Source organism: Hemitrygon akajei, chromosome 19, assembly GCF_048418815.1.
Source record: "Hemitrygon akajei chromosome 19, sHemAka1.3, whole genome shotgun sequence".
Classification (NCBI taxonomy): domain Eukaryota; kingdom Metazoa; phylum Chordata; class Chondrichthyes; order Myliobatiformes; family Dasyatidae; genus Hemitrygon; species Hemitrygon akajei.
The window spans coordinates 74,721,549-74,739,514 of NC_133142.1; the positions used below are offsets into that span (position 1 = coordinate 74,721,549).

General features: G+C 40.8%; 1 protein-coding gene across 5 annotated transcripts in view; it reads left to right on the forward strand.

The window, feature by feature from the left end:
- Positions 1 to 17,966, forward strand: part of LOC140742074 (hyaluronidase-like) — an 88,841-nt gene that overhangs the window by 12,466 nt on the left and 58,409 nt on the right. For 2 of the 5 annotated variants that reach the window (XM_073072894.1, XM_073072895.1), the window contains exon 3: positions 6,701 to 8,277. The exons of the other annotated variants lie outside the window; for them this stretch is intronic. In XM_073072894.1, coding sequence (XP_072928995.1) covers positions 6,701 to 7,864 — 1,164 coding nt within the window. In that variant the 3' untranslated portion in view covers positions 7,865 to 8,277. Of the gene's footprint in view, positions 1 to 6,700; positions 8,278 to 17,966 lie in introns of those variants that run through there. 5 annotated transcript variants of the gene reach the window in all.

Genomic DNA, 17,966 nt, shown 5'->3' on the forward strand with positions numbered 1-17,966 from the left:
TCCTCAACCAGAGGATAGTGAATCCGTGGAATTCATTATCGCTGACGGCTGTGGAGGCCAGGTCATTGGATATATTTAAAGTGGAGGTTGATAGGTTCTTTATTAGTCAGGGTGTCAAAAGTTATGGGGAGAAGGTAGAATGGGGTTGAAAGGGATAATAAATCAGCCACAATGGAATGGTGGATAAGACTCAATGGGCTGAATGGCCTAATTCTGCTCTTATGTCTTATGGTCTTGTTTGGACAGAGAAGTAGCAGATAGATTAAGCTGGGCAAGTGTGAGGTAATACATTTTGGAAGATCCAACATAAAGGGGGAGTAGAGTTAAATGGCAGGATCCTTTACAGAGGGATTTTGGGTTAAGATACATGGTAGCTGCACAGGTTGATGGGGTGTTAGAGAAGGTATATAGCATAGTTGCCTTCATTAGTCAAGGCATTGAGTTCAAGAGCCAGGTAGCTATAAAACTCTGGTTAGGCCACATTTAGAGTATTTCTGGCTGCTTCATAGGAAAGATGTGGAAGAAAGTGAAGAGGAGGTTTACCAGAATGCTGCCTGGTTTGGAGTACATGTGTTATGAGGAGAGGTTGGACAAGCTCTACAGAGGCTGAAGAGAGGTCTAATAAACGTTGATAAATTATGTGAGCCGATATCTTCTTCTCAAAATTGAAATGTCTACTACTAGAGGGAATGTATTGGAATGGGAGAATATGAAGAAATGTGCAAAGCGATTTTTTTTGCACTGCCAAGAGTGTTGGTAAGGGCAATTAGCATAGTATTTAACATAGTTTTAGAAAGGCATATGAATATACGGAGCAGGGAGTATATGGATTACTTAAGAGTCATTTATTTAATTAATTGAGCACACATCATGGACTATTGGGCCTATCCTGTGCTATATTTACTTATTTTTTATTTTGAGATACAGCATGGAAATGGGCTTTCTGTCCCTTTGTGCTGCCCAGCAATCCCCCACAACCATGATTTAACCCTAACCTAATCACAGGACAATTTATAATGATCAACTAACCTATCAACCAATACACCTGTGGAGCGTGGGAGGAAGCTGGAGCACCCAGAGAAAACCCACACATTCCACAGGGAAGACATCCTTATGAGGATGCTCAGGCTGAACTCTGAACTCTGACACCCTGTGTAATAGCGTCGCACTAACTGCTACACGACTATAGTGCCTGTGACATCATTTTATATTCTATGCTCACCTTCACTCTAGAGATTGTAATGATTCAAGATTAGGAGCAGTCAGAAATGCTGTCTATTCCCTATAAAAGAAGTATCATTCAGTAAATGCCTGTCATTAAAAATTAAAGATTCACTTTATTTGTCACAGGCACATTGAAACACAGTGAAGTACTTTGTTTGCATCAAATCAATTTAGCCACGATTCTACTGGGCAAGTGTCACCACGTGTCAGTACTCATGCAATAAGACAAGCTCATGCTGCACTTGGAATAATTGTGAAATATAGCACTCTGTATCAGAGCTGTGATGTTTCAGCAATTTAGTGCAATGGAAACCAATATGCTGAGAAATTTTCCTGTGACATTTCCATCCCTGAGGACAATTAACTGGAAATGATAGCACACTGGTGTACAGGCAGGAAGATGTAGACCTTGGAAACCTCCATATTGACTCCGTGCTCCATGGAAGTCTCTTGGAAACTGGTCTGACATAGACAAGCAAAACTCCTGATTGAAATCTGTCATCATCTCTCAGACAATTAAATCAGTGTTGCTCGTTGTTGAACAACAGCAGAAAGGAATAGCATACTGAAAGTAGTTAGCATACAGAATTTATTCAGTAAGGGCCTTCAGTGTTCATTGACAAGTATGTAGCTTTGCATCAGAACTGAAATGTTTTCCAAAAGACATAACTGCCTGACTGGGTCTACAGCAGGAGGTGGGATAAATGACCTCATTCTTGTCAACCTCGTCTGGCAGAGGCAACTATCCATAATAGTCCTTGTGGAGGCAAAGTCATGTTTTAATGCTGAACTCACCATCATGTTATGTGGCACTAAAACTATGCTAAATGGAATAGATACAGAACAGAGGAGGCAGCTCAGTGAAACTGCACCTAGGAATACATGCATATTAATTAGCAAAAACAGCCATACCTTCAACTCACTTATTTCTTTGTTTTTCTACCTCTCCTCATTTAAAACCTGTCCCTGTGAAAAGTTACCTGTTCTTATATGCTTAGCTTTCAAATTTTGTTTGATAAAACTCCCCCAGATACACCTCAGGATACAGCAGTTTCAACCACCTGTTCCATCTCTGCTATAACCTCTTTGTAAGCTAGATAGTTGAATCTGTAATGGTGGCTTACTTTCCTCAATGCATTGTAAGCTGCTTGCATGTTTGACAGACACCTTTACTTATATATTTTTTGTTTTTTTCTTTTCTGATAGTCAGTATATCAACAAATTTTAATGCTGCTTCTGAAACATTTCATTTTGTGTTGTAATCTGCCTAGCTATCATTTTATCAGCTTCAGTGGATTTTATTTTAAATGTGCAAAATGTTGAATGCTGCAAAAGTGTGCATCCTCTGCCAGGAGGCTTTGTTTGCTTCCAACCAACGTTGCAGCTCTATTCTTTGACAGCCTTTGACTTTTAATGATACCAACTGTTCTCGTACCCTTTGCTATTTTTCACCCATTTGCCCTAGAGCCCATTCCTTATTCACTGACTTCCTTTAATTTCCTCTCCATTGTCTGTGTTCCCAGCTGAAGTTCCAATTTTGGATCCAGCATCAACTTTCATTGCTTCAACCTAATGTGTTTACATCCTTTTCTCGCTCACAATTTAGTTTAACCTTCTCTGGCCTTCTCCATTTATTCATTGCATCTCACTGGTCTATTGAAGTTATTTTCAATTTGCCACCATGTCTTTCCGGTATTAATTAATTTGCTGCACCAATATTTTAGAATTTTAATAACTCAATGTTTGCAGGTGCTGCATTAATATGTTGTTTCGAAGCTAACTGCTTACTTCATGCTGTACAGGCAGTCCCCAGGTTATGTACGAGTTCCGTTCCTGAGTCTGTCTTTAAGTCGGATTTGTACGTAAGTCGGAACAAGTACATTCGGTATTAGCATCAGTTAGTCAAACGTTTGTTCTAGTGTATAGTATGTATTTTACCTTTCTATGCATATAAAACTTACAAAACATATGTATTCCTATAATTAAACCACTGCATTGCTTAGCAATAATTGTAGTTTTTATCGGGGCAGGGCCTTTCACATGCTCCATTATTCTCACTTTATCCTTTAAAATTGTTCCGGTCGTTGACCGACTGTAGCCTAACGCTTTTCCAATGACCAATGACGTTTCACCTCTTTCCATACGCTTTATTATTTCCACTTTATTTTCAATCGTGATCGTTTTCCGTCAACGGAACAGAAACACTGCGGATGGCTGGTCCCGAGCTCTGCCAGCTCCCGAGCTCCGCTGGGTCCTAAGGACTTACCACACTGAATTCCCCGGGTCCTAAAGTCCACCACACTGAGACATGTTAAATGGGACAAGTGGGGGCTATTCCGTGTGGGAATTTAAACTGGAGGTGGCAGTGTTTTTTTTTAACGAGGTTGAGTTGCAAACTTGACATCAACCTGGTGCATTTGGGAACGGTCTGTCACTGGATCGAACTCGGGAACCTCCGTTCTTGAGCCTGGCACTGATCTCACTGTGCCACCAGCCGACCGGAAAAGGCGGTGGGGGGAGGGGGGGTCAGGGTGAATCTTGCTAAGAAAAATTTAAGCCAAGTACAAAGTTACATACTCAACACAGTGTCAACGGCAATGACTTAAAATGGCGGAAGGTGTCACGATCCAACTTAAAATGGCGGACAGCGTTCTTCTTTCTCGGTTCGTAAGTCGGACGTTCGTAACTCGGGGACTACCTATATCTGTATGTAGCCATTTTCTGTCATGTCAGAGAGACGTTAATAGGATGCAGAGGTAACTTAATTTTGAAGTTCAAACCCGAAGGCAGAGTATAGGGTGAATGGCAGGATTCTTAACAGCATGGTGGAACAGAGGGATCTTGGACTCCAGGTCCATGGATCCCGCATACTTGCTGCACATGTTGATAGGATGGTTAATAAGTCGTATGGTGGGTTGCCCTTGATTAGTCAGGGGATTGAGTTCTAGAAAACTCTGGCTAGACCACACTCAACATAGAGTATATGTTCATTTCTTGTTGCCTCTTTGCAGGAAGGAAGTGAAAGTTTTAAAGAGGATGCAGAGGAGATTTATCAGGATGATGGCTGGATTAGAGAGTTTGTCTTATGAGAAAAGGTTGAGCAAACTAGGGCTTTTCTCTTTGCAACAAAGGAGGATGAGAGGTGACTTGATAGAGGTGTATAAGCTGATAAGAGACATTGGAAGTAGGCAGTGCCTTTGGCCCGGGGTGGAAATAGCTAAACAAGAGGGCATAACTTTATGATAAACACAAAGTACACTGCAGATGGTGTGGTCAAATCAACACGTACAAACAAGCTGGAGGAACTCAGCAGGTTGGGCAGCATCCGTGGAAACGAGCAGTCAATGTTTCAGGCCGAGACCCTTCATCAAGACTGAAGGAGGAGGGGGCAGGGGCCCTATAAAGAAGGTGGGGGGAGGGTAGGAAGGAGAAGGCTGGTAGGTGCCAGGTGAAAAACCAATCAGAGGAAAGATCAAGGGGTGGGGGAGGGTAAGCAGGGAGGAAATAGGCAGGAAAGGTGAAGAAGGAATGTAAGAGGAAAGCACTATGGGTAGTAGAAGAAGGCAGAATTATGAGAGAGGTGATAGGCAGCTGGAAGAGGAGGCAGAGTGAAAGTGGGATGGGGGAAGGGAGAGGGAGGGAATTACCAGAAGTTGGAGAATTCGATGTTCATACCTGGAGACTACTCAGACAGTATATGAGGGGTTGCTCCTCCAACCTGAGTTTGGCCTCATCATGGCAGTAGAGGAGGCCATGTACGGACATATCCGAATGGGAATGTGAAGCAGAGTTGAAGTGGGTGGCAACCGGGAGATCCTGTCTGTTGTGGCGGATGGAGCGGAGGTGCTCGATGAAACGGTCCCCCAATCTGCGTCGGGTCTCGCCGATGTAGAGGAGGCCGCACCGGGAGCACCGGATGCAATAGATGACCCCAACAGACTCACAAGTGAAGTGTTGCCTCACCTGGAAGGACTGTTTGGGGCCCTGAATGGTGGTAAGAGAGGAGGTGTAGGGACAGGTGTAGAACTTGCGCCTGCAGGGATAAGTACCAGGTGGGAGATCTGTGGGGAGGGACGTGTGGACCAGGCAGTCGTGGAGGGAACGATCCCTGCGAAAAGCGGACGGGGTAGAGAGGGAAAGATGGGCTTAGTGGTGGGGTCCTGTTGAACGTGGCAGAAGTTGCGGAGGATAATATGCTGGATCCGGAGGCTGGTGGGGTGGTAGGTGAGGACAAGGGGAACACGGTCCCTCTTGTGGTGACGGGAGGATGGGGTGAGGGCCAAAGTCGGGAAATGGAGGAGATGCGGGTGAGGGCATCATTGATGACGGCAGAAAGAAAACCACGATTCTTAAAGAAAGAGGACATTTGAGATGTCCTGGAATGGAAAGCTTCATCCTGGGAGCAGATACGGTGGAGATGGAGGAACTGGGAATAGGGAGTAGCATTTTTATATTTGGCAGGGTGGGAAGAGGTATAGTCGAGGTAATTATGAGAGTCAGTGGGTTTATAGAAGATGTCAGTGGACAGTCTGTCTCCAGAGATGGAGACCGAGAGATCGAGAAAGGGGAGAGAAGTGTCCGAGATGGACCAAGTGAATTTGAGGGCTCGGTGAAAGTTAGAGACAAAGTCGATGAAACTGACAAGCTCATCATGGGTGCAGGAAGCATCACCATTGTAGTCGTCAATGAAGCGAAGGAAAAGTTGGGGGAGCAGTACCAGTATAGATAACTTTATGGTGATTGGAGAAAAATATTGGGGAGCAGATGTTAGAAATAGGTTTTGTACAGAGAAAGTGATGGATGTGTGACATGTTCTGCCAGGGTGATGGTAGAGGCAGATACACAAGGGGCGTTTAAGGGACCCTTAGATAGGCATATGGATCATATGAATGATAGAGAAATGGAGGGCTATGTTGGAGGGAAGGACTGAATAAGGATAAAAGGTCAACATACCAGTGTGGGCCAAAGGGTCTGTACCATGCTATAATGTTTTATGTTCTGTGTCAGTGACTATTAATACACATGTAGTGTTTGCTTTATGTAGATTGAGCCCTTTGTTGCAATGGTGAAATATTGAGAAAATTCTTTTTTTTCTGTAATTTATACTAACAGTTTATTCTGTTCATTGTTTAATGCCATTGCTTTGCTTTGAAATATTAGTTTATTGCATAATATAGTACCTGTCTCCCTATGCACAGGTTTTAAGGCATAAATTAAACTTAAACTTCCACTTGGCAAATTGAAGAGAAATATTGACACAATGGCGGGAGACAGCACACGCAATCAGAAATCATATTTAGGATGTGAAAGATAAAAGTAGTCAAATAAAAGATTTGTACATCATTTTACAGAATGCATATCTGTTTTAAAAATGCTTGAATGCAACCTGGCCTGTTTATGCAAAGATGCGAATGTTTATTCGGTGTGTGTATATGTTTGGATGCCTAATCGAATTCTAACATTTTATTGCTGTTAGTGTGAGAAGATCATATCTGAAGAGTTGAGAGCAGTTCCTCTGCACTACTGTCCAGAACTTGTGGAGGCTTGTGCAGATCTTATTAATGAAGAATGGAAGAGGAGCAAAGCATCTCGGATTCATTCACTCCAGAAGTCCTCCAATAGCTTCCCAGTTTGCCTTGTTTTGAAAAAAATTCCAAATGATATTGGAAACACAAATAGTGAAAACAGAAGCCAATTGGTTGGCCACAGCAGGCTGTCGCATGTAGTTGGTAAATCCACTGGCTTGTTTGTGGAGACAGTTGTTGTTGCTAAGGAACTTCGGGGCAAGGGTTATGGAAGAAAATTAATGGAAGCCACTGAAGCCTATGCTAAGAACCGAGGGTTCAAAACTCTGTATCTCACTACTCACGATAAGCAAGACTTTTATTCCCACTTGGGTTATGTACTGACTGAACCAGTGCAGAATGCAGGGTCTATGACCACATTCATGAACATGGAATTTCTAAAAAAGCTATCTCTTCCATCAGTTTCAACACCAATTAATTCTCATTTGCTCTTACCACCTGGTCCATCTCCACAAGTACCATTTCCTACCCCACAGCTACGTACTCCTCCTGTTTCTGAACCTGCTCAAAAACATAGACAAACTCATTCTTCAGCTTCTCAATCATTCAGACCTTCCCAGTCTCATGTATCAGTGACTCTTCCATCATCTTTTACTGCTTTCTCTTCACAGTCTGGACAGCTTCAGATTTCTGTGCCCTGTTCCCCAAACATTTCCCAGTTAGATGAGTGTGTTCCTATACCTCCCCCACCTCCACTCCCACCACCGTTACCAAGTGCACGTCCAGGTCCTCCCTTGCTAACTATGTCACAGTTACATGCGCAGACCCATCCTTGCAACTCATCCCCTGTGCCACCCACTCTTCCCATTTCACAAATGTCCCAGTTGCATAGTCCTTCGACTCTACACCTTCAACTTGCCCCACCTCCTGCAGATTCTCTAGTGACGTTTCCCACACCACCACCCTTGCCTAGTGCTTCAGAAACTTTAACAAACTTAGCCCAAAATTCACCTGAACTTTCAAAAGAGAATGAGAAAGTCACACAAAACCCATTGGAGACCCCTTACCGATGTATTAAAGGCCTTCCTGTCTTCTGGATGAAAAAAGACATATAACTTAATCAAATCCGATCCAAATGCTTGAAAGAATATATTTGAATGTTGTCTTCAACTAACTGATACCAAATGAAGTAAAATAGAAAATATTCCAAAAGAACCACATTAAGATCTGGTTGTAAGTGCTTTTAATGAATAAGAAGCTGTTTAACTTGGTATTTCTGACCAGGATTGGTGCAGATTGTTACAAATGTAAAAGTGAGATTCTTAGTATGAGAGAAGTTTTATGAGATTGTATTAGAATTAACAGTAGTGTTCTTACATGGTTGAGCTAAAGAACAGAAATTAATACCTTTATACATGTGAAATTGACTATTAACTTCTGAGAACTTTAAAATATGTTGCCCAAATTATTTTTCTGAGCAATAATGTACTCATTAATTTCACTGCTTGAAATAAACTATGCGCAAAAATGGTAGCTTTTAAATATTCATAGTGATTTGCAGAATGCAGGGTGACTTGGACAGGTTGGGTAAGTGGGCAAATGTATGGCAGATGCAGTTTAATGTGGATAAATGTGAGGTTATCCACTTTGGTGGCAAGAACAGGAAGGCAGATTACTATCTAAATGGAGTCAAGTTAGGAAAAGGGGAAGCACAACGAGATCTAGGTGTTCTTGTACATCAGTCAATGAAAGCAAGCATGCAGGTACAGCAGGCAGTAAAGAAAGCTAATGGCATGCTGGCCTTTATAACAAGAGGAATTGAGCATAGGAGTAAAGAGGTCCTTCTGCAGCTGTACAGGGCCCTGGTGAGACCCCATCTGGAGTATTGTGTGCAGTTTTGGTCTCCAAATTTGAGGAAGGACATTCTTGCTATTGAGGGAGTGCAGCGTAGGTTCACAAGGTTAATTCCCGGAATGGCGGGACTGTCATATGTTGAAAGATTGGAACAACTGGGCTTGTATACACTGGAATTTAGAAGGATGAGAGGGGATCTGATTGAGACATATAAGATTATTAAGGGATTGGACACGCTGGAGGCAGGAAGCATGTTCCCGCTGATGGGTGAGTCCAGAACTAGAGGTCACAGTTTAAGAATAAGGGGTAGGCTATTTAGAACAGAGATGCGGAAAAACCTTTTCACCCAGAGAGTGGTGGATATGTGGAATGCTCTGCCCCAGAAGGCGGTGGAGGCCAAGTCTCTGGATGCATTCAAGAGAGAGTTAGATAGAGCTCTTATAGATAGCGAGGTCAAGGGATATGGGGAGAGGGCAGGAACGGGGTACTGATTGTGTATGATCAGCCATGATCACAGTGAATGGTGGTGCTGGCTAGAAGGGCCGAATGGCCTACTCCTGCACTTATTGTCTATTTTACTTCCTGTATTTCTTATTCTGGCATTTATTTTCTTCAGTTAGCTCTAAATGAAGGCAATAATCACCAGAACAAACGCAAATGCAAAAAGTAAAATAAAAGAGCTATCCAGAGTGCCTTTGCTCTTGGACTATTTATTGCAAATTATGTTAATCACCAGGGAGGGCAAATCATGCTGCATTACTGAAATTTGAGATATGAAGTATCGTGTGTGAAAATTTTATGGAGATATTAAACAAATATCACATTAAAACAAATGAAGAGTGGGAATATAGTATACTTAAAAATTCTTGGATAAAAACAGATTCTGAAATAAAATTAGCATGACTAAAGGTAGTTGTCATAAATTATGGGCTTTTGAATTAAGTCAGCAAGGGGATAGAGGTCTGTTGGGCAATTTTAGTAATCCTTTCTAAATGTTCCAAATCTACCAAGATACTGGAATGCAGCCAATGAGAAGTGATTTTATATAGTACTGTGCAAAAGTCTTGAGACACTTATATATAGCTAGGGTGCCTAAAACTTTTGCACAGCACTGTAGTAATTTTATGTATTGAATTTAATGACATCTGTGAGTGACGATAAAGCTGGTTCTGATATGGGTCTTTAATGTGGAGAGAGGGAAGGGAGAGGGGAATCATGGTTAGAAAAAGGGGAAGGGAGAGGGGAGGGAGCAGGAAGCACCAGAGAGACATTCTGTAACGATCAATAAACCAATTGTTTGGTATCAAATGACCTTGCCTTGTGTCTCAGGGCTGGGTGTCTCACTTCTTGCCCTTGGCATTCCTCCTCTGCTAACTGTCCCACACCCCTCCTGCGTCACTCTACCATTGCCATTCCTAATATCCTTTGCTCCTGCCAGATTTACAAACTTGCTCCACTTGACAGTACTGTGCAAAGATCTTTAGCACCATAGCTACGTATATGTGCCTAAGACTTCTGCACAGTATTATATATAGATTCTGGTTAATTGGGCCATCATAAGCAGCCGCTTATTTGGGACAACACTTAAGGAACAAAAACTAATAATGAAATAGCCGGGATTTTCTTTGCTTAATTAGGACAAGAGACTGTTGCTAAATAGTTTCTAAGTAGTGTTATCTGTATGCAATTGTACAGCAGTTAGAAACTACACCGTACTTATAGCGATCAGTTTTTAAATAGCACCAGTTACATGCATTTTTGTTCAAATAGCAGTGATTTTTGTCGATGATCATTAGTGATAAACAGTAATACAATTTAGATCTGTTCTGCTCACTTTGTTTCAAGCACTCAGGCTTAGAGATACAAGAAAAGGCTGGGAGTAAAAATGAAATAATTTCACTACTTCAACAAGTTAGCAACTATTAAGAATTTGAAGGTATCATCATCTTGAATGTTACAATGAAAATGAAGATTTGGAGGATGCAATTGTCGAAAGCATTATATGTAGGCAGTTCACTATCTGCTCTAGTATGCTGATTTTGTTCATTTACAGTCAAGCAAAAGAACATGTGAGCATATACTGAATGAATATGTCGATAACTATTAGGAATTAACACATAGTTTTATAGTACTGTAGTAGTTTTGGTAGTGATGCAGTTTGTTCTGTATTTAATTTAAATACATAATATGTAACTCAGTTGAACGGTAGTTCATCTTAAACTGTTTTCATACAACTTCAGTTAACTGGGGCAGCTGCATTTTAATTGGGCCAAACTGTGCTCGTCCTGATGTGTTCCAATTAACTGGAATCCTATATAGCTACATATGTAACTTGCTGATTTAACATCATTGATGACAAACTTAGTATCCATATTGAAGGTAAAAGTAGTAATAGGATTGCAAGATGGATGAAGAACATTCAGCAAGGTAAGCAACTAAAAATCTTTAAAATACTTGGTAGATTGGCAACATCTATGGAGGAAGAAAGTTGATGGCATAGAGTATGTAGTCACTGGCAAATTGAACACTCAGTGCTAATCTCCAAACTAAGTCCGAAGTTGCCTTAGAAGGAGTCAAAATCAGATCCTCAGCAGAAAGGCCCTGTATGATGATTGACCCAAAAATGGAAAACAAACATCATTTGGAGCATCTTGGACCAATCTCTGTCCATAAGATAAAGGTGACTAAAAGACAAGTCTTCCTTCTAATTAGTCTGAAATGAGAAGTAAGAACAACTTGTGTCTCCTTTGCAATCTTTTAATACTTCAAAAATTTTACACTTCCGAAAATGTTTTGTATAACTTACAATATAATGTTGTTCCAGAAACTTAAACAACCTTTTAAAAATTGTTAAAGTTCAAAAAAAGCAAAGTATTGGGAAGTTCAGTTTGGTGAAAAGACTGAAAACCTTTACTTGAATCATGTCATGAAATGAATGAATAGCTTGCAAAAAGCCATGAATATACATACATACATACATACACACACACACACACACACACACACACACACACACACACACACACACACACACACACACACACACACACACACACACACTTACTTACTTACTTACTTACAGGAAAAAAAAGTCTGTGAACCCTTAGCAGTTACCTGGTTTTCTGCCTTAGTTACTCAAAATGTGATCTGATCTTCATCACAGTCACAGTAATAGAAAAACACAGTTGGCCTAAAATAATAACAAATAAGCAATTATACTTTTTCTCAATACTGAGTACACCATTCTGTCTAGGTTCAAATAAGTATATAACCTCTGGGGTAATGCCTTCTACAGAAGCTATTTGGTGTCAGTTATTTCAATCAATGGGATCAAATTGAAGGTGTGAGTTGTAGTGGTGCCCTGCCCTATAAAAAGGTCAGGTCAGGTTACTGACAGAACCTACTCATCTGAGAAAGATCTGTTTATGTGCACCATGCTTTGATCAAGACAACTTTCAAAGAACCTTAGAAGAATTGTAGAGATGCATGAAACTGGGAAAAGCTGCAAAGACCTGAGTGTTTATCAGCCCACAGTTAGAGAAATTACGTACAAATGGAGTGTGCGTCCTGGAAAGAGCACAACATGCAATGCTGAAGGAGGTGAAAAAGAACCCAAAGGTAACAGCAAAAGACCTGCAGAAATCTCTAAAACGTGCTAAAGTCTCTGTGTGTCCATTATAAGAAAAGTACTGAATGAGAATGGTGTTTAGGGACTTATAGCATTAATAGTAAAAATCATATACATATACAGTACACACAGGTTCCAGATGGAGTTGCAGAAGTCTTCAACAAAGAAATTGAAAGTCACATATGCACTATTTGCAGGTAAGGCAATTGGTTACCCACCTGGAGAATGAAGAGTTTAAACTGCATTCAAAATGAGAGAAGAGAGCACACACCATTTAGGTGGGCAAACTGAATAGAGTTAACACTTCATTGCACTACAACATGCCACGTTCTATAAACAATAGACAATAGGTGCAGAAGTAGACCATTTGGCCCTTCGAGCCTGCACCGCCATTCTGAGATCATGGCTTATCATCTACTATCAATAGATGATAGTCTATTCCTGCCTTGTCCCCATATCCCTTGATTCCCCTATCCATAAGATATCTATCTAGCTCCTTCTTGAAAGCATCCAGAGAATTGGCCTCCACTGCCTTCCGAGGCAGTGCATTCCAGACCCCTACAACTCTCTGGGAGAAGAAGTTTTTCCTTAACTCTGTCCTAAATGACCTACCCCTTATTCTCAAACCATACCCTCTGATACTGGACTCTCCCAGCATCTGAAACATATTTCCTGCCTCTATCTTGTCCAATGCTTTGTCCAAACTTTATCTTGGGAACAGCAGAATCTCAGTGGACCAAACTGCCATCTCTAATCATGGACATATGAAATGAAAGGAAAAAGAAAATGTGAGGCATGATCTATCAGCTATCCATTTCTGAAATTTGCCATTAAATCTAAATTTAAAATACAGAAAAGCAAAGTGACATTTTCCAAAAGTCTTTGTGTTTGCACATTAAGCTCAGAACACGTATTCCTTTCTCCTCTAAGATATGAAGTTAGATACATTTCTTCCCTATCCATTTTAAAACATCAAAGTCCTTTGTAGCAATAAATTTCTCTGTGAATCCCTCATTCACACATAGCTGTCTCTATAGATCTCTATGGATTGTAATTTGAAGAATCTTACGGCTGTAAGATAATATCAGTGAACCTGCCCCCAAATGTTCTGCTCTTCTCTCAGAGGGCAATGAATCTCTGGAATTCTCTGCTCCAAGGACAATGGAGGCTGAATCCTTAGATGTATTTTAAGGGGTGTCATAGATAAATATCTGAAAGATGAAGAATTAAGGATCATGGGGAACTGGCAGAGAAGAAGAGTTGAGGCCAGCAGAGATGAGCTATGATCCTATTGAATGACAGTGCAGCTTGAGGGCCTGGTGGCCTACTCCTGATTCTACCTTGTGTCAGGTTTTTCCCTCAAGACTTCATCCATAGTATGCCTCACACTACCCCATGTGATACATGGTTTCAGGGTAAACAGGGTGTTGATGTCATCTACCACTCTTAAGAGGCTGCAGCTGCTGACATCTGCAGCAAACCACAAACTGCTGGAGGAAGTCAGCAGTCAGGCAGCATTTGTAGAGGGAAATGAATAGTCAATGCTTTGGATCAGGAACCTTCTCCATCTTCAGGCCTCTATGGCTCTACCAACTGTGTACTAATATTTGTGGAATATAGGCCAACATTGCTAGCTGAAGTCCTCCTTGGGTTGAAATAGGGGATCTCAGTAGCTGCTGCTGTTCCATGTAAACCCATTTGTAATGGAGGTCAATATAGAATATAGTTTAGCAAGGTGAACCCATGGAAAGCATCCAGCCCAGATGGGGTAGCTGGCCAAGAACTAAAGATCTGTGCTGATCAATTGGCTGCAGTGTTCACTGGTAAAATTTCTCACTTTGACAGTCTGAAGTACCCAACTGCCTCACTGACTATCATCCAGCACCACTTACATTAATAGTGAATGAAACGTTTAGAGAGGTTGGTAATGAAACGTATCAAGTCCTGCCTGAGAAGCAACTTGGATCTGCTCCAATTTGCCTACCAGCACAACAGGTTTACAGCAGATGCCATTTCATTGGCTCTTCACACAACCCTGAAACAACTGGACAGCAAAGATGCTGTAGGAGCCACGTATCTATTGTCTGTCTGTATTGTATTTGTTTTGCATATCCTCACTTTGGAATTAAGGTAATTTGTTATGTAGGTGGTGGTAAAAACATAACTGTATATAGTCACCTATTCACCTGCATGGTGGCAGAGAGGGAGAGCACATATTGTTTATCACTCATTCTTGTTTGAATTTTTTTTGTAATTTTTTTTTATTAGTTTTTCAAAACATTTTACAAAATCAAAAACCCCAAATCCCAATGAGGAGCATTAATACAGTGCAAGATTAAGCATACAATAACAATGTGCTACAAAGGAAGAGAATTTAACAAAAAAAGCACCTAAATTAAAGACAAGTGAGCTTAGCGTCCTCCCCAAGCCCCACAACACAAGAAAAAAACAACAACAACTCCAGACCAACCACCACACAGTATAAAGAGTATAAGTCCGGACAGTCAAACTCCCAGACTGTGAATACACTTAGCAACAGAGGATAATAATGCCTACTACCAGAAAAAAAGGAGCTGAAAGCAAGGGACCGAAAAGAAAAAAAAACCCTAGTCAAGAGGAAGGTTATGAAAGTACTCGATAAAAGGTCCCCAGACCTTATGGATCTTTAGATCCGAATTAAGAACCGATTGAATAGCTAAGGCAGATTTAGTAGGTGATCTGGTAATAGAGGACGATCGGTCCAGTTTAGGATCCAACCAACAGTTGAAATCACCACCTATAAGAGAGTATGAGTTTAAGTCTGGTAGTGAGGAAAAAAACCGTTCAAAAAAGTTAACATCATCAAAGTTGGGGGCATACAGGTTTGCTAGTGCAACTTTAGTGTTATATAGTTTACCAGAAACAATAATAAAACGGCCATTTGTATCAGATATTTTATTATGGAGTTCAAAAGGAATATTTGAATTAATAAGAATGGAAACTCCCCTAGCTTTAGTGGCAAAGGATGAATGAAAATGCTGACCCGCCCACTTTGACAGAAGCCGGGAGTTATCAAAACAACGAATATGAGTTTCTTGAAGGAAAGCAATGTCAGCTTTGAGTTGCCTGATATGTGAGAATACCTTCCTCCTTTTAACAGGGTGGTTCAGTCCCTTTACATTCCAGCTCACGAATTTAAGTGCACTAGCCATGATCAATTACTAATGCATAAAAGGCAGCAGGCATATAAAAAGCCAAGCAGTACAATAGCAGTCTGGGAGCAGAGATGTAAACATAGATTCGTAAGGTCAAAATATAAAAACATGTCCTAAGCAATAAAGAGATGTTGGAACTGGAAAACCCACCCCACCCGCACAACCCAAAACTAGACGACTACCAAAACAAGTAGCTAGCTCTACCAAAAAAATTAACCCAAATACAACTTCCAGATCTGTGTCATTAACAACATTTCCGTATAAATATTATAGCAAATAATAACTAGTTTATGCACTAGAAAACATAACTACAGATTAGAACACCTTCTGCAGAAATATACAACTTAATACAGAGAAAATCGGAAGAAAACCAAAACTAACCTACCTGCGAAACATTATAGAAGAATAAAGTAAGAGAAAGGGAAAAAAAGGTAAGAAGGAAAAAGAAAAAAAAGAGGAAGGAGAAAGTTATAAATTCAAGACGAGTGTTTATCAACCATTTACAGAGAAGGGAGAAAAAAATTCAGAGATTAGAAAAAAGGGGTGAAGAAAAGAAAAAGATAAAATAAATAAATATTTAAAACAAAGGAAAAATAAATCAGCAGTTGAACTGTGAACCGACAAACAGGGAGGCCTTCACTAAAGACTTCGAACCTCCAAAACAAGTTAGAATTAGTTGCAGAACTCTGTAGGTAAAGTTATACAAGAATAAAAATAGATTACACACACACCAAATCCCGGGAGAGATTGTCAACGGCCCTTAAAGTTTCAATGAATAATGTCTGAGTGATTCAAGTGAATTCCGAGTCCAGAGAAAGTAATTTTACTACGAGGAGTACTTATCCACCATTTTATGAGGTCCGATCAGATTCCGAAGATGGCTGGATAGCCGGAAGACTTGCCACAAACGCTTCAGCTTCCTTCGCTGATTTGAACCACTTATATTTCCCGGTATTAAGCTTGATTCGTAGATCAGCAGGGTTACGAAGGGAAGGTTTGAAACCACGATCAAAAAGCACTTTCATTGCGCCTTTAAACTCAGCGCGCATCTTTAAGGTCTGGGGTGCAAAATCTTCCACAAAGTGAATGGTTGTATCCTTGAAGGGAAGCGACCCCCTGCGACGCGCCTCTACGATCAGACTGTGTTTTACCTGGTATTGATGGAAACACAAGATTACTGGTCGTGGGCGGGAGCCCAGAATTCCGGGGGGAACGTAAACTCTGTGTGCCCATTCGAGCTTGGGCGGCTTCGGAAGCAAATCTTTCCCGAATAACTCACAGAGAAACTCGGCGAAAAACTTCACGGTTGATCCCTTTTCAGTCGCCTCTGGTAATCCCAGAATTCTGATGTTACAGCGTCTGCTACGATTTTCGAGATCCACCATTTTGGAAAGAAGTTTGTTAGATTTTTCCTCTAAGCTGGAACAGAGAGTCTCCAAGTATCGAACACGACTTTCTAAATCTTCAGAAGTCGAATCGATGCGAGATAAATGTTCAGCATGTTTGTCCACTTTATCGTTGATCCGATCCAGTTTGTCTTCTAACTGTTTGACAGCGGTTTTAAATTCCTTTAAGATTTCGTCTCGGAGCTTTCCAAGCGCAACCAGCGTCTCGTCGGACGGGGTCATAGCTTCTTTTCTCCCGGATTTAGAACTCTTGCTAGACATTGTAAGTTAGATATATTCACAGGCAAGTAAGAGATACCGAAATAATTCCTAACTAAGGTTTAAAAAATGGAGACATTTAGTGCAAAGGTAGCGACAGTAACGGAACAAAAGTTCGGAGCAGCTAAACAATCGCCATCTTACCAGAAGTCTCTTGTTTGAATTTGATCCACTTCCACTCATCTTGGTTTTACATGAATTATGGAAGAGTCAAAGGATCTTATTGTTGGTTTGCGATAAAGGATTAGACATTCTTTTTCAACTTGGAATTCAGTTGGAAGCATGTCATACAGTCTGATACTCCATCACTTAGCCTGTCAGTGACTATGGTTTGTTTTCAAGAGGTCACCAAATTTTCTTTTTATACCAAACACCAGTTTATGGCAAAGTCATCAGCATGGACTATTTTACAAAGCATTTCACGTTCTGGATGAAGAGGATTGCTTGGACCTGTTGGTGGAAAAAGAATTCCAATATAAAGGAATGCAAAGAAAGGCTAGCCAATTATTTGAAATAACTACCATCGCAATACTGAGAAGGCACGTTGGCAACATGAACAGCTGAAGCAGTAGGACTTCCTTTGACTTTGTGTTGATTCATGCTGTGCATGTGTGGATTGAACAAAATTGAGTGGTCAATGCTGCCTGTCCATTGGGGACCTTTAATTGATTATGTTGTGTTTGCCTGATGGTTTGTCGTTCTGTTTTTATTGAACTGCTCAAAGCCCTGGTTTGTTGTGTGGCTCAAAGAAATTTGTGAGTGCTGAAATATTGTCCCGGTTGCTGATATTTGTATTGAATGTTGCTTGATTGATGTACTGTGGATGTGTAAATAGTTTGTTTTGTTGCTTGTGTTGACTTAACAGAATACCACTGGT